The sequence below is a fragment of the Poecile atricapillus genome, chromosome 14 (genome assembly GCF_030490865.1).
Source record: "Poecile atricapillus isolate bPoeAtr1 chromosome 14, bPoeAtr1.hap1, whole genome shotgun sequence".
Classification (NCBI taxonomy): domain Eukaryota; kingdom Metazoa; phylum Chordata; class Aves; order Passeriformes; family Paridae; genus Poecile; species Poecile atricapillus.
This window is the reverse complement of record NC_081262.1, coordinates 1,863,034-1,883,254: the sequence shown is the minus strand read 5'-3', so window position 1 is coordinate 1,883,254 and position 20,221 is coordinate 1,863,034. Positions and strand designations below refer to the sequence as shown.

The window sequence follows — 20,221 nt, the reverse complement described above, 5'->3', positions numbered from 1 at the left end:
AGGGACTAAATCTCATCCCTGCTGTCATCATGCAGCAGTGGGCTGGGTTATTCCATATATCCAGGCATGTGTGCCACAGGGAGGGAAACCACCATCAGATTCCATGTTACATCTCAGCCTGTTGAGTTTGAGGCAGAATAATCTCAGTTCCCACATTATTCTTGGCTGGAGGTAACAGTGTGTCCCACTGCAGTCTGAGCAGCAGCAGATCTGTGTTCCTGAGGTGACCTGCTCTCATATGGACCTTCAGCTCCTGCTCACCAGGGTGAGAAAATCCTGTTTGCCAGCCCCAGTCACCAGATTTTCTACCTGGGCTCCTGTCCCCAACCTGGCTGCTGTGCCATGATCTGCAGGTCACAGAGAGATGGTAGCCAGGGACTGGGCTGAATGCACAGACCTTTCCTGAATCTTTTCCAGAGGATTTGTAACTGCAGGCTGCCTGCTTGAGAATGGAAATGGAAAAAGGAAACTGCCTCAAATAGTGCCAGAGGAGGTTTAGATTAGACATTAGGGGAAATTTCCTCACAAAAAGGGTGGTCAGGCACTTAAACAGGCTGCGTGGGGCAGCAGTGGAGTCACCATCCCTGGAAGTGTTCAGAAAAGATGCAGATGTGGCACTTGGGGACAATCGTTTATGGAGGTATTGGCAGTGCTGGGGGAATGCTTGGACTCGATGGGTTTAGAAGGCCTTTCTAACCTAAATGATTCTGTGATTCCATGAACAGGGGGGCTCCCTATCAGGGAATGGGGATCTGCGTGCTCGGGAATGGCAGCGAGGCTTTGGCAGCAGGCAGGCAGGAGGATAACGAGTGCCCTCGTGTGGCCCCTGGCTGGGAATTCCTCGGCAAGGAGAGGGACTTCCCAAAGCCGGCTCACATGGTGCACGCTGAGCTGGGAGGATGCTGAGAAGCTGGAAAGGGCAGAGTGGTGTTCTGGGTGTTCTGGCTTCTTGGGGTCTCTCTGGCCTGGGGGTTCTGCAAATAGCTGCCCCCTGAGCAGGTCCCAGGTGACACTGTCCTGTTTCAGGATTTGTTGACCCTGTTGCCTCCTTCCCAGGCACATCCTGGTTGCCAGGGGATGGTTGAGAAGCCAAGTGTCTGTCAGGAATGTGAGCCAGGCCCTGCCAGCCCTGGGTGCTGAGCAGTGCTGGCATTGCCTAACCCTGCGTTCACACCAAAGCTGGTGTCTGGCAAAGCACAAACCTCCAACAGCAGAGCTCACCTTGATTTCCCAAATTTTTGTCCTAAATGTCCTGCTCCCTACTCTGGGCTCCTGCACAATCATTATTGACATATCTCCCTGAGGAGCTGGAGCTGTGCAGCGTGAGCAGTGGTTGTGGGGGAAGGGCAGCCCAGGAGATCTCCTGGCCCTTGACTGTGTGCTCCTTTCTCCCTCCAGTGTTCAGCTTACAGGACCTGTGCTGCCGAGCCATCGTGTCCTGCACCCCGGTGCACCTCATCGACAAACTCCCCTTGCCTGTCACCATCAAGAGCCACCTGAAATCCTTCTCCATGGCCAACGGGATGAACGCGGTGATGATGCACGGCCGCTCCTATTCCCTGGCCAGCAGCGGGGGCGGGAGCAGCAGCAAAGGGAACAGCTTGAAGAGATCCAAATCCATTCGGCCACCCCAGAGCCCCCCACAGAACTGCTCACGCAACAACTGCAAGATCTCTTAGCAGGATGGGCACCCTGAGCTTGTGTCGGATCCACAGCCACCCACCGATGTACAGCTGTTTGCACACCGAACCCTTTCCCGCTGGATCCTTTCGGATGGGCCACGGTTGCTTTTCCAATGGCACGCACAAGCGTTAGGAATGTGCTCACGTTTTGGCTTGGCATAGGAAGAAGCATGGTGCCGGCTGGATCCCGCAGCGCTGGCGGGGAGAGATCTGCCAAGTGACCCTCCAAGAATGCTTTGGGCTTTGCCTCTCGGCCTGGGGTGGAAAATTCAGCAGCTGCCGGGTTGGGGAGGGGGGAAGGGGAAAAAAAGCTCATCCAGTCTCAATGGAGCAATGGATTTAATGGAAGATTGAGAGGCTTAAGGGAGTAGGCAAGGAGAGTCTGTGCTGCAACTTTAACTCTTGGCCTCCTGAACAGATTGCTGGTGCAATAGTGATCTTTGGATGTAGACAAAAAGAAACAGGGACAGGGGACTAATGACAGTTTTCACCAGGATGTTAACCTGCTGTTGCCAAAAAAAAACAGAAAACAAGGCAAGAGTTGGCCAATTGGAAAGGAGAAGGCAGCTCTCCATTCGCTGCCTTCGCTTAATTATGTAAATATTATACATATATATAAATATCACTTGTTTTTTAAGGGTTTTTTTTAAGAAGCAGTCAGGGAAAATTTTATGCAGCCATGTAAATACAAGCACTGGATTGACTTTTCTCATTGTCAGCAAAGGGGACAAGTGGAGGATTTTCCAGTGAAAACACATAAATGCTTTAAGAGACTTGCCCTCACCTCTGGGCTCATGCTGGCATTTTTAAATACTACATGTGCAGAAGGAAAGGACAATTGGTGTGGAACATGCCCCAAGCTGCTCTATTCCTATCATTCCCTAGGCAGGCAGTGCATGGAGAAGCAGAGCAGCAAGGCCAGGGGTCCTGGTGGGTTGGAGTGTTTTGGCAGGCAGGAGGAAGAGACAGCTCTGGGGTCAGACTGATGCCTTGCTCACTTTGTGCTTTCTCATTGGGGATTTGGGAGCAGGGGGTGGAAGCATTGTGCCTAAACAGAGGAAAAATGCTGAATTTTGTCCCTTATTGCTGCAAAGCCTCAGCCATCACTTCTGGTGCACTCCATCCGTGACAGCACCCCATGTGACAGCCTCTGGATCCTGGCTGCTTCCAGCTTTGCTTTCCCAAAGATGCTGCCTGAGCCCATGCTGCTGTGGCTCCTCCTGGATGAAAGTGGGAAAGGGCAGAAGCGGCTTTTCCCACTGGAACATGAAGGAGCAGGGACTGGGAAGGTGGAAGGTTGGGGTGGGGCGGGGAAACAGCAATCTCCAGGTCCCTCAGTGGCAAAATCACCAGGCTCTTGGGGCAGTCCTAGGAGATTGGGAGAGCAAACTGCTTTGGTCCATGGGGTGGCTCCTGGATCTTGGAGGGGCAAGAGCTTGGGATGGATTTTCTGTCAAGCAAGTGCACCTGCCTCCCTGACTTTGTTCCACAGCTGACCTGTGCTGGAAATTCACCTGGAAACTGAGAAATAGCACCCAGCCCTTACCCCATCAACTAAGGGAGCCTGGCAGTGGGGCCAGGCTATGGTGGCAGGTTCTCTTAGGTGGCCAGAGTGTGCAGATTGTGAGTAGATGGTACCAAGTGAAGTGTAGAGTGCTGCCATGTCCTCCTGGGATCAGCTTGCTCTGCTGCCCCTTTCCAGGCAGCCTGGGGCACTGCATGGGCAGAATGAAGCCGCTGCAGCTCCCGCACGGCCGACAGACCCGCGGTGTCCAGGCAGCAGGGACAGGAGTGACACGTCCCCCTGTGGGGACATCGCTTCCCTTGCTCCCAAACCGACCTGGGAGGTGCCCCCAGCCCTCTCTGCAGAGCACAGCACGGGCAGGTCTCTTGGCTCAGCTCTTTCGTGCTTTATCACCCAGCTCAAGTGAGCGAGGACAGAATTAAACCCCAGGCAGGTGGAGGGGGAGAGGAATCCTTTGAAGGGATGCTTTGGCTCGAGAGCAAAGCCGCAGCCGGGCCGTCGCGGTGGCACGAAGGCCGGGGGATTTGGAGAACCTGTCTGGGATGGCTGGCACCTGTTTCCCATCACTTAACACACAGCAGAAGACAATCGCTGGCTCAGCAGCACAGGGATATACGGCCAACAGGTGACCGGCCCCGCTCCTCCCGGGAATCACCACGGGGCTCCGGCGCCGGTGCGTGGGACAAAGAGGGATAAAGGGATCCTTCCTGAAATCACCAAGCTGCTGCATGTCTCAAAACTCGCTGTACCTCTGCTTTGGTCTGGCTGTGCCACATGTGCCACCTCCCCGTGCTGTTTCCCTGTGGTTGGTTTAGGTTTTGTCACCCTGTAAAGTCTCACGGATCCTGTCTGGAGTGGAGATGGAAGATTTCCCTGGAGTGATTGCCCAGCAACAAACTATTTTTATTTTTTAATTTAAAAGGAAAAGATTCTTGCATCTGATGGTCAACACTAGTCTGTAGCTGCTCTCCAACACTTGTACCATTCCTGAGTTGGATTTTTTTGGACTATCCTTTTATTTTTTTATTCCTTTGTACAGTCAGTGTTGTTTAACTGATTCTACATGGTTTTGTTTTGTATAAATTAAAGTCTTTTTGTTTGTTTTGAACTGCCAGTTGAAAAGAGGAGAAGTTGTATCCATTTTTGTGTGGGCTGGGAAGAGGTTGAAGGGAAAAAGGTTTTGCCCATGCCTGGGCATTTGGGACTGTTTGTGGTACAAGTGTGTATTTCCATTTCCAGGTCATCCACAAAATAACTTGAATTACATTTTCTGGGGAGCCATGATTCCTTTTCTGTAGATGCAGAAGATAAAGCTGGTTTTGATTCTCATAGAACCACTGTAGGGTAGTGGAGCCCTAAGAAAACACAAACTCATCTCCAGCAGGGCTGGTGCTGTAGGTGGCTGGAGGAAGCCAGGCTCTCCAGCAGTTTGCCAGGAATCGTGCCCAGTCCCTGCTCCATGGGGACAGGACAAGTACAGTGAAACCCTAAATCCCTTCTTTGGGTCTGGCTGATCCTGGGGGAGCAGCGAGTGCTGTGGCAGCAGTCACCCATCCTGCCCAGACTGGGGCAAGCTGGCAGCTGTCCTGGGACAAATGGGAGAGGATGCTGCAGGGAGCTTGGAGCACCAGTGTCACACCAGGGTGGCCTTTGGAGGCACCAGGAGCCCCAGAGAAGGGGGATTTGATCTTGGGGTGGAGGGAGACTTCTTGTCTGATCCCCTTCTCCCAGCCTACCTCCCCTTGACCTCCCTTTTCCCCTGCCTTCTCACTTCCCTAGGATCAGATTTTCCACTTCGTACCAGACTGGCCACGCTTGTTTTAACAGCTTAAGCAGTAATTGCTGGGGCTGGGAGGGGGCAGGGGGAAATGAGATCGTGTCTGCAGCCTGGAAAACCCTGGAGCTAAGGTGAAAGCCTGGTCAGGGAAGAGTCACACAGCCCTTTTTTTCCCCTTTTTTCTTCAGGGGGTTCTGGAAGTGTCTGTTGCCTCTCCCAGGGCCGAAACAAAGGCTGTGTGTGGTTTCAGGTGGGGTCGGGACAGCCGGAGCCCATTACGGCGGAGCAGCGGGGGCTGCGGGGCCGCAGCTGTCTGCTTGGGAAGAGCAGGGCAGGAAAACACTGCACAGCCTGAGCGGGGTGGGAAAGCTGGGAGAGCTTCGAGGCTCTGGTCCCTGAAGAAAAGAGGAGAGAGCAGGTTGCTCTGGGATGATTCAGGTCTTTGGTCACTGTGTTTCTCTGCACACGCCTTTCTGATGTGAGGTTTCTTGGGTTGGTTCCACTGTCCCACGCAAGCTGGGAAGAGGTGATGCAACTCCCTGCATCATGCAACTGCAAGATGCTTGCAAATGAGGCTGCTGCTGCCCACGGGTGCGTTGGAGGGGCAGGAGCCTGCGGGGTGCAGCAGGTCCTGGGAGCAGGAACATGTGGCACAACACCCTTCCCTCCAGGACATGGTGCTGAGCCAATTCCTTGTCTTGGAGGAAGAAGATGAAGTGTAAAACCCTCATCTATGTCTGGGATCTTTGAAAGTGACTCCAAAAATCCCAGTTCTAGAGTGCAGTTGGTACCTGGACACATGGAGGTGAACAATTTGGAACTGTTGAGATGGTGGAATTGGTCAGGGTGGGAAGAGTTTCTTTGTCATTCACCTTCAGCTTGAGAAGCACTAGAAGAGGCTGGGTGGGGGTCCCAAGGTGTGTGTGAGGATTTCCAGTTGTTGGCAGCTGCTTTTCTACACACAGCAGCTGCCATTGCTCCATCCAGCCTTGCACCACTGAGGTGAAGGTTCCTGGCTTGTCCTGGCAGCTTCTGATCTTGAGAACAAGCATGAGGCACCTTGGGTCTGGTGTGAGACACATGTGAGTGACCCTCTGGGGCTGCTCCTCTGGCTCTGGAAAGGGGCAGTGGGGCAAGAGCCAACCCAGACCCTGGCACTGGCATCGTGCCAGCCATGGGTATGGGCAGAAGTTGGGCTCCAGCTCTTTTTCCCCCTCCCCTCCTGCACCAGCCCCCCTGGAAGGACCCTGAGACACCCCAAAGTGTCCCTGTGCCTCTGGGCTGCATTCCTGGGGACCAAGGTGCCATGCATGTGCCACGTTGCTTCCCAGCTGGAGTTTGTGGGTTTGTGGATCGGGGGTCTCCAGGCAGTGGGTGCCTGGGGCTGGCTGGGTGGGTCTGGGGGTTTCAGGCTGCCAGGGAATGCAGGGTAAAGGCCCCAGCAGCTCCTGGCTGGGCTATCCTGGTGTGCAATTCCCTGTTTGCAAAGCATGAGTGTCCCAGGGCAGTGTCACCTTCCCCCAGTATCCACAGCTGGATGGACCCTTGGGTGGCTGCTTGGCTGTGGAATGGGATTCAGGGCACAGCCATGGGACGTGCTCCAGCCCCCCATACATGCTCAAGGCCAGCTGGTGACAGACCTGACTTTGCTTTGGGGTTTTGTGCCCCGGGGAGCCCCAGAATCACCATGGGAGCCCAGAGCCAGCAGCAGTGCAGCTGCGTGGTGACCCAGGCAGGGAAATGGCAGCACCGTGTCCATGGTACTGGCTGGAGGTCACCGTGCCAGAGCGTTGTGGCTGCACCCTGCTCACACCAGCGTGGTGGTGTTGAGGGTCCCCCAAGTCATCTGGTCTGGGGCAAAAGGGTTTCCCCAAGGAGGCACAGACTGGGGGAGCACCAAACCATTACCTGCAAAAGCAGCTCTGGGGTGGGGGTAGGTTGGATCCCCACTCACACCCAAAAAAAATAAAAAAATAAAAAGGAAAGGGCTCACACCATTTTTTTTGTCCCCTCCACCACCTGCTCCCCAAGAGGGGAGACTGGAAGTGCTGAGCTGCTCCCCGGGGCAAAACGCCCTCGGGTTTGCTGTTTCACAGGGGCTGCAGACCCCCCTCAGGGCTGAGGCTCTCAGCAGAGCCGGAAGAGTTAATGCTCCCAAAATGCCATGAAATGTTCCTGTTGCAGGTCAGTCTCCATCGGGGATTAGGGGGATCTGGCCGGGGAGCCGGGGCCGGCTCCTGCAGCTCGAGGCTGGTTGAGCCTAAGCACAATGTGCCGGGGTCTGGTGTGGCTCAGGAGACATCCTGGCTGTAAATCACCGGGGAGGGAGGGCTGGGAGCCCCGGGGGGCTGGGGGAGCCCCTCCGGGGGGCTGGGTGGGCACCCACCCCGCCAGGCGAGACACGGTCCTGTGCCAGCAGCACGTGGGATGCGGGATGGAAAGCGAGGATGGATCCGTGCCTGTGGTGCCGGTGGGTGCCCGGAGGTGCGGGGCGAGGGACTCCCGGACCAGCCGGGTCCCGGCCGCCCCCAGCGTGGGCTCCCGGGACCTCCCGCCGGCCGCCCCGTCCGAGGGGACCGCAGGCTCCGGCTGTTCTCTCATCCTGCAGGAATTCGGCACCGTGGGCCGGGCGAGATTTTGTGTGCCCCCCCCTCCCCTTCACTCTCCCTCTTTGGAGACTTTCTGTATTCTGCCTTTGATCTCCCCCCGTGTTTGCCCAGGGATCGCCGGGCTCGCCGGGGTTAGAGGCTGAGGTCAGCGCCTTTCCCATTCCAAACACCCAGAAACATCAGTGGGAAGGGAGGGGATTCAGATTACAACCTTCCCGTCCTCCCCTTCCACCCCAGTCGCCCCGCTGGCCGTGCCGGGGATGGACTGAGCCCCGAGAGACACCGGCCGCTGCCGCCGCGTCCCCCCGAGAGCCGAGCGGCGGCGATGGATGGAGGCGGCGGGCGGCGTCGCCGGTGGTCCGGCGGGCTCCGGGTGTGCTGAAGGACAGAGGTTTGGTCCTCTCCTCCTCCTCCTCCTCCTCCTCTTTGTCCCCCCGCCCGCCCGCCCGCCTTCTCCCTCATCCCGTCCGTCCTGAATGTGATTTATCCCGAGCCCTGCCCAGCGAGCCAGGCCCGATGGCTCCGGGTGGGACCGGCGGGGCCCGGGGCCGGAGTGCGGGTGGGCGCCAGAGGCTCCCGGTGGGCGCCGCGCTGCTCCTGCCCGTGCTGGTGGCGGCGGCCGGGCTGAGCCTGCAGCCGGCCAGGATGCGGCACCTGGGAGTCTGCCCCAACCAGCTGAACCCCAACCTGTGGGTGGACGCCCAGAGCACCTGCGAGCGGGAGTGCCAGGCCGACCAGGTGAGCGAGGGGGCTGCGGGGGCGGTACCAGGGTTTGGGGGGCATCCCCAGGGCCCCGAAGGAGATGCTCTGGGGTGTGGGTCCCGTGCCGGGGTGGCACAGCCGGTTCAGTTGTTTCAGTGCAACGGGCTCAGCCCTGCTGCAGCTTTGTCCCCTAAGCCCCTCCTGTCTGCTGGGCTCCCCAGTCCCCCACAGACAGAGAAACTTCTCGTTGCTCCCTCATGTCACCCCTTCAGACCGTGTCCCATGGTCAGAACACCCTCCTCGTGCACCCCCGGGGGGGCTGGCTGGGATGAAGGGAGTGGGTGTGCTGGGATACGGACCCCATCAGGCCGAGGACAGAATCCTCTCCCAGCTTTTCCCTGAGGGCCAGAGCCCACCCACGAACCGGGCTGTCCATCCCAGAGAGCCCCGGCTCTGAGCTCCACCAGGCTGGGCAGAGGCAACCCCACCAGGTTAGGGCTGTCTGAACCCAGAGGGGAGACTCCTTCACAATTCATCTGTATGAGCTCTGCCTCCCCTCGGCCAGCAGAAGCTGAGAAGGGCAAGTTGCTCTTCTGTGGAGGAAAAGGGACCGTCTGCACTGCGGCGCACCCCCAAACATCCTGGGGGTGCTGAGGGTGGGCTGGGGCTGGTGCAGCCGTGCCGGGGACGTCTGGCTCTTACCGGAGCCCAGCGATGCTGAAGGTGCACAGAGCTGCTCGGGGACACCTGCCCACTCCAAAGTCCCACAGGGGTGGGAACAGCACCCTCAGCCCCAGCGCGGCGGTGATCTCCACGTCCCCCCCGCAATCTCTTCTCCCTCCCCTCCCAGGACTGCGAAGACTTTGAGAAATGCTGCACCAACGTGTGTGGGCTGCGGAGCTGCGTGGCCGCGCGTTTTGCCGACGGCAGCGTCCCTGCGCTGGCTCTGGCTCCCGCCGCCTCCTGCGAGAGCTTCGTGTGCGCTCAGCAAGGCTCGGACTGCGACATCTGGGACGGGCAGCCCGTGTGCAAGTGCAAGGACCGCTGCGAGAAGGAGCCCAACTTCACTTGCGCCTCCGACGGCCTCACCTATTACAACAAGTGCTACATGGACGCCGAGGCGTGTCTGCGCGGCACCCGCCTCACCACCGTGCCCTGCAAGCACATCTTCACCTGGCCCGACACCAGCCCCGTGCCGCAGGAGACCACGGCTCGCCCCACGCCGGGAGCCGGCCCCGAGGTGCCGGTGCCCCCCGCCCTCTACACCAACCCCTTCCACCAGTCCGTGCGAGCCGGGGGCACCGTCAGCTTCCGCTGCGACGTGAGCGGCCGCCCGCAGCCCGACATCACCTGGGAGAAACAGAGCGAGCGGGACGAGAACTTCATCATGCGGCCGGACCAGATGTACGGCAACGTGGTGGTCACCAACATCGGCCAGCTGGTCATCTACAACGCCCGCCACGAGGACGCCGGCATCTACACCTGCACGGCCCGGAACGCCGCCGGGCTGCTCCGCGCCGACTTCCCGCTGTCGGTGCTCAGGCGAGAGCCGGGGGGGACCCCGCGGGCCGGCAGCCCCCAGCCCTTCCCCAGCGCCGAGTGCCTGAAGGAGCCGGACCGGCGGCGCTGCGAGGCCACGGAGGTGCGCTGGCATTTTGACGCCAAGCAGGGCTCCTGCCTCACCTTCCGCTACGGCGGCTGCGGGTCCAACAGGAACCACTTTGAGACGTACGAGGAATGCCGAGCCGCCTGCCTGGGCAGCGCCCGCCCCACCTGCCTCCTGCCCATGGTGCAGGGACCCTGCCAGAACTGGGAGCCTCGCTGGGCGTACAACCACCTGCTGAAGCAGTGCCACTCCTTCGTCTACGGCGGCTGCGAGGGCAACACCAACAACTTCGAGAGCAAGGAAACCTGCGAGGACGTGTGCCCCTTCCCCAAGAGCCTGCAGTGCAAGGCCTGCCGCCTGAAGAGCAAGATGGTGCTGAGCCTCTGCCGCAGCGACTTCGCCATCGTGGGGCGGCTCATGGAGATCGTGGAGGACCAGGACTCCGGCATAGCCCGCTTCGCCCTCGAGGACGTCCTCAAGGATGAGAAGATGGGCCTCAAGTTCTTCAACATCAAGTACCTGGAGGTGACCTTGACCGACATGGACTGGAGCTGCCCCTGCCCCAACATGACGGCGGAGGACGGGCCCCTGATCATCATGGGCGAGGTGCACGACGGAATGGCCACGCTGGACCCCAGCAGCTACGTCCGGGCAGCCAACGACAAACGGGTGAAGAAGATCTATGAGCTGATGGAGAAGAAAACCTGCGACCTCCTGAACCGCTTCCAGGACTAGGGGAGAGCCAGGATGTGCCGACAGGGAGAGCTGCAGACACACCATGGAGGGGGCAGCCTGAGGGAGCCCCTGCACCAGTGCCTGTGTCTAGAGGTTACCACTGTCATGTAGTTCCCCCCACACCCATGCTGAGCCCCAGACCAGCTCCCACCTCCACTGTAATTTATCTGCCGCATGTTCCCCGCACCGTGTGACACCCCCAGCCTGTCCAGGAGCAATAGAGAATTGGGTTGGGTTGCAGAGGGGTGGGAGATCTGCCAGGACCACCCCACTCATAAAATCTTCCCACCTCACCAAAGCCTCTGGGGCCAGTGTAACCCCCCCCCGGTGCTGGACCTGACCCTTTCATTGGTGCTGGAGGTGGAACTGGGGACACCCCCACACCCCAGTATTTGTGCTGAAAACATCAGGGAGCTGCTGGGGTGTGGAGGGCAAAGCCACAGAGTTTATTGGGGGGCAGCAGCAGAGTCCTGGGGAGGGAGGGAAGGGGGACACCATCAGCACAGCATCCTCCGAGGAAATGGAGCAAGGAGTCTCCCCCATGCCCAGGGGTGTTGTGTCCCCTCCCCCATACCTGTGTCCCCCGTGGCAGCTGTGCTGGCTCCTGTGCTCCAGGCTGGGGCACCCCCCTGCAAAGACAGCCCCAAAGGCACCAGGGGAGATGGAACCCCCAGCCAAGTCAGCCCCAGCTGGGGTGCGTGGGGCTCTGTCCCATCACTGCTGTCCCCAGCCACGGTGGGACAGTGCCGCCCCTGCAGGAGGCATCAGTGGGGACAGCAGCGCCGGGAGGCGCTGGAAGCGCTGTCAGGGCAGTTACAGCTTGCGGAAGATCAGGCTCTTGTTGTTGGCCGGCATGTCCACCTGCAAGCACAGAGCCGGGGCTCGGGGGTGCCCAGCGGCACGGGGAGCACCCCGGGGCCCATCACCTACCATCCTCTCCAGGCACAGCCCGTTGGCCTCGGCCAGCTCCCGCAGCAGCGCCGTGTCCCGCAGCCCCCAGGCGGGGTTGCTGCGGGGAGGGAGGCGTGGGTCACACCAGGGACATCCCACCCCTCATCAGCCCCATCTCCCCGTGGGTGGGGGCTGCCCTCCGGCGTGGCTTATCTTGAAGGACCATGCCGGGAGGGAGCTTCCTGCAGGAGCAGGGGCGGGACAGAGAGGACAGGATGAGCCCCCAGCACCCTGAGCCCCCCCCAGCCCCCTCCTACCTCTGCCTCAGGCTGCGGTCGAAGTCCACGTTGCTCTGGGGGCTGATCTGTCCATCCACGGCGTAGGGCTGGTGGGACACGGCTGGAGCTGTGGACATGAGCCACCCCGTGTCCCCTCAGCCCCCCTCCCCGGGCTGCTGTCCCCACCAAGCACAGAAGCCAAGCGGGAAGAGACACGGCCCCCAAGGAGTCCCATCGGCCACTCTGAGTCCTGTCACCCTCTGCAGGCCCCCCAGACCCTGCCTTGGATAAGGTGAGGGAGGACAGGATCTCTCTCATCCAAAACTGCCCCCTTCAGGGCTCAGCATGTGCCCCAAAAGGCAGAGACCCTCCAAAACCCAAGCCTGCATTTCCCAGTTCCCTCCCTAAGCCACGACTGGAGCTGCCCACCCAGTTCCTCCCCGGTATCCGCTGTGACCCCCGGCTGCCCCAGGACAGTGACACACCCCATAGGTGAAGAGCAAACCTCCGGGCTTCAGCAGCACCCCGGCACCCCTGAACAGGCCCTGGGGAACGAGAGAGGTGGGGACGGGGTCAGGGGGCCGGGGACACCCCCCGGGAGCCCCCTCGGTCCTGGCAGGGCACAGGGGCTGTCCAGGGCCGCTCACCTCGGTGCACCGCAGCTCTGTGATGTGAATCATGTTGATGCTGACGAGGAGGTCGAGGCTGGCGGGCTGGGTGCCCCCCCAGGTCTCCCAGCCCTTTGACACGTCCAGCAGGATGGGGGGCAGCAGGTTGGGCAGCTGCGTGGCCTCCACATAGGAAGCGATGCTGTGGGCACCAAACCCCAGCTGAAGCCAAGCTGGGCCCCCTCCCCGCACCCCCAGCACCCTCTGCAGGCAGGAACAAACCCCTGGATGGGCGGAATAACTCGGATGTGGGTGCAGCCCAGCCTGGGGGCTCTTTGCCCAGCCCTTCCAGCTGGCAGATGGAGACCTGGAAGCCCCTGGACAACCACCAGGGCCTGAACTCCCCAATTTTGGAGCACCCTCCCCTTATGGGGCACCCCACTGGCACCACTGCATCAGCACCTCCTGATTTTGGTGTTACTTACACACTTTTTGGCACATTCACCACCCAGGTCTCAGCTTCTGCAGCCTCCCAGCTTGGGGATTATTTTTACCCTGGTGGGAGGTGCTGGGTGGGCAGCACAAAACTCCCCCTGGACAGAGCTCCAGCACCTCCTCACCAGGCTTGTTTTTTTTTTTTTTTTTTCTACGGTGGAAAGCTGGATTTGGGGAGTTTTCTGGGAAAAATAAAGTCCTGAGCTGGGGAACATGTGTTGTTTGGGAGCTAGATATTGGGGATTTATTGAAAAAAAAATATAGTGAGTATTAACTTGGGGAGCCTGAGCTGGGCAAGAGTTGAGTATTGTGGTTTGCCTGGAAAAAATAAAGCAGCAGGACAGAGAACCTGGGATGTCCAAGGGGTCTTTGCTGAGAAAAAAATACACATTAAACTCATCTGAGAGCAAGATATTGGGGTTTTCCTGTAAAGAATACAGCACCGAGTGGGGGAGCCTGGGCTTCTGGAGATCTGGCTATTGGGTTTTTCCTGAAAAAAGAAATTAAAGTGTAGAGCCTGGGCCCACTGTTGAGTGGGTCTTTTCTGGGAAAAAATACACATCCAGCTTATCCAAGAGTAGGATATTGGGATTTTCCTGGAAGAAACAAAGCAGGAGAGCCCGGGCTGCAGGAGATTTGGATACTGCGGTTTTCCCCAAAACCCCAAACGAAATAAAATAAATAAATTAAAAAAAAAAAAATAAATAAAACGGGGAGCAGGGAACCGGGGCCACGGGTTCGTGGGATGTCACCACCCCGGGACTCACCTGCGCAGACTGCGGGGGTCGATGTCCGAGGGCTGCCAGAGCGCCTGGGGCAGCGCCCGAGCGAAATGCGCGGCGTGGAGCCCCGAGCCCGCGGCCACCTCCAGCACCCGCAGCGCGCCCGCGCCGCGCCCCGCGCACTCCCGCAGCACCGCCAGGATCGGGGCCTTGTTCCGCTCCGCCGCCGCCGGCACCTGCATGGCCGGGCCGGGAACTCCAGCTCCCGGCACCGCCCCGCGCCGCGGGTGGAGCTTCCCACGGCGGGGAGCGGAAAAAGCGGTAGGAAGGAAGAAAAAGAGACGTGCGCCGCCCGGGAATCGAACCCGGGTCGCAAGAATGGGAATCTTGCATGATACCACTACACCAGCGGCGCGGGCGGGAGCGGCCGTGCCCGGGAGCGGCCCCGAGCTCGGGCCGGGAACCGCAAAGCGCGGCTGCCGCGGGCACCCCGGCAAAACGGGACCCACAGCCACCCTTTCCAGCTGGTGATGCACGTCTGGAGGCATCCATCTGGAGCACAAGGATTAGGGGTTCAGCCCTTCCAAACTCAGGGATGTGCCAACAGGCACTTAGAAACTCTGGGAGGTTCCCGGGGAAACTGAGGCACAGACCCCAGCAGGGGACAGGGCGGGTGACAGCCAGTGGTGACATCCCACGGGTCAGGGTTGTATTTAGGCACAGTAACAGGTTCGGGGTGCTGCTGGGCTTTTATGGGAGGTGAAACAGAGAAATTAAGAATTAGGAATTAAGCATAAAGAAATGCTTGACCAGAAGAGAGGGAGCTGACAAAAACCTATACTGCTCCCACAAGAGCAAGAAAAGTGTGAGACTGCAGGATAAGATAAGGAGCTAGAATACACAAACAGGATGCAAGGACAAAGCCACCACAGGATAAGTGGATTCTTTGGACCCCTAAGCCAGAAGGAATGGTATCAAAGTCCGAAAGGTGGCCAAAGGACTGAAAGGAGCATGTGCGAGAAGACAAGGTGAAAGTTCAGCCAAGGAGAAAATTGCTGACCTCATCCCAGAGACCCCCAGACGACCACTGAACTGACCAAAAACGAGCAGTGCGCAGCTGCAGAGGGGCGCGGAGTTATTTTAATATGAAGTGGCACAGGCGGGGTTAGGAAATGAATATGTATGAGGCGAATTGTGCAACCCTGGTTTGTAAAAGATAAAAAATAAAAGCCAAATCTCAAAAGCGTGCATGCTTTCGGAGGAGATATCCCCCATGCACCTCAGCGCTGAATAAATTCATACCTGCTCTTATAACTACTCTGAGAGTTATAGTTTTTCTATCTGCATTTCAGAGGTACCCTCCTGCACCCCTCCCTCCCTGGCCACTACCGTGGCAACGTGGCGGAAAGGCAAAGGTCACCCTCGTGGGGTGGCTCTGCAGCCCCTGGAGCCAGGCTGGAGCCTCGCAGAGACCCCAGTGTGTTTGTCACACCATCTCTCCCCAAAACTCTGGGTGCTGTCGCCAGCCACAGGGGTGCCCGGTGGACACGGTGGACTGTGGGGTGGCCGGGGACCCGCTGCTGGTCATGTCCTGCCACGTGGGGACACCTTGGAGGGACCTCCCCGCTCCAAAGGTCACTGTGCTGCCCACTCCGGCTTCCTGCGCTGCTCATGGGATGTGCACATCAGGACTATTCACAGAGCTGTCCGCGTTGGGGGTGGCACCTCAGACCCTGCCTCTGCAGCTCTTCACTGTTCCCTGTCTGGGTCCTTTGTGTCCCAGGAATGACCCCTGTCTGTCCCCTGCGTGTGCCGTGGCTCCAGTGTCCCGTTTCCTGAAGGTCCCGTCCGGGTTTCCCGTGACTCCCGTGTCCCGTGCCCGCCTGTGCCGCCTTGTTCCCACGTGCCTGCCGTGCCCTTTCCCCTACTTGAGCCCCGCATGTTCCAATGTCCCCTGTGTGCATTCTGTCTTGTTCGTGTCCCGTGTCTGTCCCCACGTCCCACATGTCCCCTCTGTATCCCACGCGAGTCCCCACGTGCTCCCAGCGCTCGTCTCCAGTGTGTCCCTGCATCCTCGGTGTCCCCATGAGCCCCCCGCGTGCAGCCCTGACATGTCCCGCGTGTGTCCAGCGTGTGTCCCCACCGTACCCCATCAGTGTCCGCTCTGTGTCCCCACACCCCCCCGTGTGTGCGTCCCCAGGTCTCACGGGTGTCCCTTATGTGTCCCCTGCACACCTGCGAGGTCCCGCCCGCCCCCGATGTGTCCCGTGAGCGTCCCCTACGTGTCCCTTACCCAGCGCTCGTGTGTCGCGTGTGTCGCATGTGTCGCATGTGTCCCCGCACGCCCCCCGCGTGTCCCCCCGACCCGTTCCGCGGCTGTCCCAGCCCCCACCGCGGGCCCAGCGCTGTTCCTTTAACCAAGCGTGGGGGCGTGTCGGTGCTGGAGGGGCACGGCCCGGCCCGGCCCACTAAAGGCTCCGGCGAGGGGCGCGGGCGGCACTGTGCCGGGGGTGGCGGGGCCGGGGGCCGGGCCCGCAGGATGTACACGCTGACTCGCGGCCCCAGCAAGCTCGCCACGCAGCGCCGCACAGGTACCGGGGGGCTGGGCCGGGGGCCGGGGGCTCCGGCCCGCCCTCGCCGCCCCCCCTGACGCCCCGCACGCCCCGCAGGTCCCACGCAGCAGGCGGTGGAGAGCAGCAAACTGGGCGAGCTGCGAGGGCGGCCGCAGCCCGGCCCGTGGCCCCCCGCCAGGTGAGCCCCGAGCCGCCGTGACCTTGGGAAGGGACCGGCGCTGGGGCGGCCGGGCCGTGACCTTGGGAAGGGGAGCGGGACGGCCGGGCCGCCCGGCGGGACGCGGGAGGGGGAGCCGGGGTCTCCGCTCGGTGCCGCTCGCCCCGGGGCTCTCGGCCGTGGCCGTGGCCGGACGAGTCCCGCGGGCCGCCCCTCGCCGGGGACGCGCCGGAGCCGCTGCCCCTCGTCCTCCCCACGGGCCGGCCCCGAAAATCGCGGGGAGAGGAGCGGTGGGGTCACGCCAGGGGGGCGCGGGGGGTCCCGGTGCGGGGCAGAGCCGAGGTCGGGCTCGTCCAACCCCCCCGCGGACGGCCCCGATTGCACAAAGCGGCGGCGGGGCCGGCGTGACCGCCAGCCTTGGCCGGGCACCCACGGGGGCCGCGGAGCCCACGCGGAGCTGGAGATCCCCTCTGTCCTGAAAGCCGAGGCGACGCTTTGTGGGTGAATTCCAGTGTTGAGCGGCAATGCCTGGAGCTGTTGGCTGGGTGCAGTTGGGTGTTCCAGTGGCTGGGAGATGGTGATGGGACCCCTAAGGAGACCCTTTTCCGGCTGGAGAGCTGGAGTCAAAGCACACCCAGACAGGGCAGTGGGACCCCGATGGTTCTGCACGTTCTTTCCAGCTCCAAGAAATGGATGAGCCTCTTCAGTTCCTCTCCTTCCCACGATCCCTGGAATTTACTGGATGCTTCTGCCACGCTTGCCCTCCTCCTACCTGTCCAGTGCCCCTGGCTGTGAGGGCTTGAGGGTCACTGCCCTCCCCAGACCCTGCCTGCAGATCTGCAGAAGCTGCCTGTTCCCAGTCTCTCCTGCCCTCCAAACTCACTCCTAGGGCCCCTTAGACTTTGTCCCATGAGGAACGTGGCTGTTGCAGAGGTGTCCTGCCATAGAGCTGGGCAGAAAAGTCAAACTGCTGGAGTTTTGCATTGAACATGCTGCCAAGTCTCATCCCAAGTTTTTCCTTTATCTCTGGTGGGTGTTCCTGCATCCAGGCAGGGGGTGGTTGAAGTGCCCCTCACCAGAATGGATCCCAGCTCTGAGGAAGCCTGACCTGCTCCCACTTTGCAGAGTTTTACATCCCAGTCCTGGAGCACCCTGGGGACATCCTGGGCCTAGAGCTGTTCCAGTGAACCTGTGTGCTTGATCTGCAGAGGATGGCATATCCCCTGTCCAGTACCTAACTGGATTTCACTTCCATTCCCTGATATTACTGCAATTTTGGTGGCAGATTCTTTATCTTAGGGACTGTACTTGGTGCTAGGTTGGAGGATGGGTGGGAGATGGGCAGCTGGTGCTTTTCCCCAGGGAGTTCCCCTTGCACCGTTCCTGTGTCAGAATCCCCTATCCCTGGGGACTGGGCCCCTTTCCATCCCAGTCCTTGGGGACAGGGCTGGGTGGCTGCAGCTGCGGGCGAGTGTGTGCCCTGCAGGGCAACCAGGACACCTGAACCACCCCAGTTCTTGCTGGGGTGGGCAGAGATGCCTGTGCCCTCACCCCCTCTTGCTTCCTTCCCTCCACAGCCCAGCACCGAAACTCGTCTTCAACAGAGTGAATGGCAAGAGGCCCCCACTGCTGCTGCAGCAGATCTCGGCCCCTGAGGAATGTTACACCCTGGCCCACGAAGAGAACGTTCGTTTTGTCTATGAAGGTGAGGGCAGAGGGTCCCTGGGGCAGCACCCAGGGGAGCTGGAGCAGATGGAGCCCCCTCCCCAGCACCTGCACTGTGCTGGGGATGTCAGTGGCAGGCATGGAGTCCCCAGCCTGGGGACTTGCCCTCCTTTGCTCTGCCTCCTGCTCCTGTCCCACAGCCCCCCACGCTGGGAACCCCTGTCCCAAACCCACCCCCTGCTTGTTCCCCCTCCCCAGCCTGGCAGCAGGTAGAGCAGCAGCTGGACGGCAGCCGGAGCGGGGAGAGCGCCTGCGGCCCCGTGCAGTACGTGGAGAAAACCCCCAACCCCGGACTCAAAGGTAAGTGGGCAGCGGTTGTGGCACTTTGGGGTCATCAGGCTCGGGGTGCAGGGAGTGGCTGTCAGCTCAGCCTGCATCTGAGCAGGGCTGTGGTAGGAGGAGGAGGAGGATTCCAGTGCTGGATGTGCCAGAGGGGCTGGCTGGGTCTGTCCTGCTGGTGCTGAGGTCACTCTGGGGGTGCTGGGGGGAGACAGCTGGCCCCAGGCGCTGTGGTGGGGATGTCCCTTTGTGTCCCTTGGATGTGCCACTGTGTTGCTGAGTCCTCTGGGATTCAGGGCTTCTCCTGCTACCAAGGGGTTCAGTATCATGCTGGAGAGAGAGGAGCTCCCCATGGGGACCTGCTTTTCCTGGGGCCAGCAGGACCAGTTGGGCATGGGGACAACACTTGTCTGGTGGCACCTGGAGTCAGGACAGTGACAGTAGCCTGCAGGCTCTCGCAGTAGCTGAGAGCTCCCCAAGGAAGAAAATGTCCCTGTAAGCCAGTGTGGCCTTTTGGGGACATGGCACAGGGGTGGAGGAGAGCTGGGGGTGTCTTTAGATTGGGTCTCAGGGAAAGGTTCTTTCCCCAGAGGTGCTGGCACTGCCCAGGCTCCCCAGGGAATGGGCACAGCCCCGAGGCTGCCAGAGCTCCAGGAGTGTTTGGACAGCGCTGCCAGGGATGGACAGGGTGGGATTGTTGGGGTGTCTGTGCAGGGCTGGAGCTGGACTGGATGATCCCTGTGGGTCCCTTTCAGCTCAGGATATTTTGTGCTCCTGCTCCAGCTGCTCCCTTCTCTCCCTCTTTTGCAGACTTTGTTCCCATCGACCTGGAGGAGTGGTGGGCCCAGCAATTTCTGGCCAAAATCGAGAACTGCTCATAAAAGGGAAGAAAAGGATGTGTTTGGTTTCTTTATAAGAGAAACGAAGCTGCGAGCACCTGGTCACAACCCAGAACCGGTGGCGTTTTTGAACCACGTTTTTAAAAGATGCCCGAAGTGGAGTGACCCAGCCCAGTGGGACCGGACCACAGCCATGCCCGGCCACACGCCCTCCCCGTGCCCGGCAGAGGAGCAGCGTGTGGCCCCAGCCAGGATTCCTTAAGTGCCAGTTCTCGGACTGCTGCAGCTCCTGCAGCCTCCAGCTCCCAGGGACACTGCGGTGCCACGCTGGGGACGAGGGGGTGGCTCCCCCCCTGCAGCCGTGGCCATGGGGAGGACAGCGGGGTGCTGTAGCAGGACCGCCAGACAATAAAGCGCTGAAACTGCCCGTGGAGACGTGCTTGTGGGACGGGGAACAGGGGCAAGCAGGGGGTGGCAGCATCAAGCCCTGCACAGGAGATGCTTCCAGCTGACTCGTGGCTCAGTGGGAACCTGGCTGCTGTGGATTCAAGTTACTGGAGCTCCTCTTGCAGCTGTATCCTTGCCCCAGTGGTGCCTCATGTCCCGGGGCTCAGCCAGGGGCTGGTGCTGTCTTGGGAGATGTTTGGGATTGAGGCGGGGGGTGCATGGGCATCTGCAGGGGGCTGAGTGCCCTGGTTGTGCTCCAGAGCTGGGCTGCAGCATGGAGGTGGGCAAAGCTGCAGGAATGGGAGTGCCAGAGGCAGCTGCCCACTGCCCTGGAGGCCAAAAGGCATTTTGAGCACCAGGCTTGAGGTCTCTTCCTGACCTGTGAGGATAGTTGTGGCTGCCTGAGGTAGAAAGCATGGGGACCTCAACTTCTGCTTCTGCAAAAAAACTCCTCAGCTTTTCCAAGCCAGACTGAGCCCTTCCAGTTCTGGTTCTGTAGGACACCACTCTACCCCCATGTCCTTCTCCCCAAGTAGAACTGGAGGCCAGCACAGGCTGAGTAGAGTCCGAT

At 60.2% G+C, this 20,221-nt stretch overlaps 4 protein-coding genes and 1 non-coding gene across 9 annotated transcripts in view; 3 read left to right on the top strand and 2 right to left on the bottom strand.

Moving 5' to 3' along the window:
- Positions 1-4,320, top strand: part of RAB40C (RAB40C, member RAS oncogene family) — a 36,548-nt gene extending 32,228 nt beyond the window's left edge. For both annotated transcript variants that reach the window (XM_058850127.1, XM_058850126.1), the window contains one exon: positions 1,399-4,320. In XM_058850127.1, the coding sequence (XP_058706110.1) occupies positions 1,399-1,679 (281 nt within the window). In that variant the 3' untranslated portion in view covers positions 1,680-4,320. The remainder of the gene's footprint in view (positions 1-1,398) is intronic.
- A 3,789-nt stretch (positions 4,321-8,109) lies between these two features.
- WFIKKN1 (WAP, follistatin/kazal, immunoglobulin, kunitz and netrin domain containing 1) lies at positions 8,110-10,915 on the top strand. The gene is made up of 2 exons (XM_058849947.1): positions 8,110-8,331; positions 9,146-10,915. The coding sequence occupies exons 1-2, from the start codon at positions 8,110-8,112 to the stop codon at positions 10,634-10,636; spliced, it is 1,713 nt and encodes a 570-aa protein (XP_058705930.1). The 3' UTR covers positions 10,637-10,915.
- A 139-nt stretch (positions 10,916-11,054) lies between these two features.
- METTL26 (methyltransferase like 26) lies at positions 11,055-13,978 on the bottom strand. 4 transcript variants are annotated; one of them, XM_058849871.1, is made up of 6 exons: positions 13,676-13,978; positions 12,453-12,697; positions 12,291-12,350; positions 11,845-11,912; positions 11,567-11,645; positions 11,055-11,497 (listed from the first exon to the last, which is right to left on the bottom strand). In XM_058849871.1, the coding sequence occupies exons 1-6, from the start codon at positions 13,870-13,872 to the stop codon at positions 11,316-11,318; spliced, it is 831 nt and encodes a 276-aa protein (XP_058705854.1). In that variant the 5' UTR covers positions 13,873-13,978; the 3' UTR covers positions 11,055-11,315. The 4 variants fall into 4 exon arrangements, with proteins under 4 accessions (XP_058705854.1, XP_058705855.1, XP_058705856.1 ...); XM_058849872.1 differs by having other exon boundaries at positions 12,311-12,350; positions 12,453-12,615; positions 13,676-13,953; XM_058849873.1 differs by having other exon boundaries at positions 12,453-12,615; positions 13,676-13,945.
- TRNAG-CCC (transfer RNA glycine (anticodon CCC)) lies at positions 13,975-14,045 on the bottom strand. The gene has a single exon. It is a non-coding gene; the product is annotated as a tRNA-Gly (tRNA).
- Positions 14,046-16,061: 2,016 nt separating this feature from the next.
- Positions 16,062-19,630, top strand: MCRIP2 (MAPK regulated corepressor interacting protein 2). The gene is made up of 5 exons (XM_058849875.1): positions 16,062-16,221; positions 16,300-16,381; positions 17,938-18,065; positions 18,284-18,385; positions 19,175-19,630. The coding sequence occupies exons 1-5, from the start codon at positions 16,170-16,172 to the stop codon at positions 19,243-19,245; spliced, it is 435 nt and encodes a 144-aa protein (XP_058705858.1). The 5' UTR covers positions 16,062-16,169; the 3' UTR covers positions 19,246-19,630.
- The last annotated feature ends 591 nt before the right edge of the window (positions 19,631-20,221 follow it).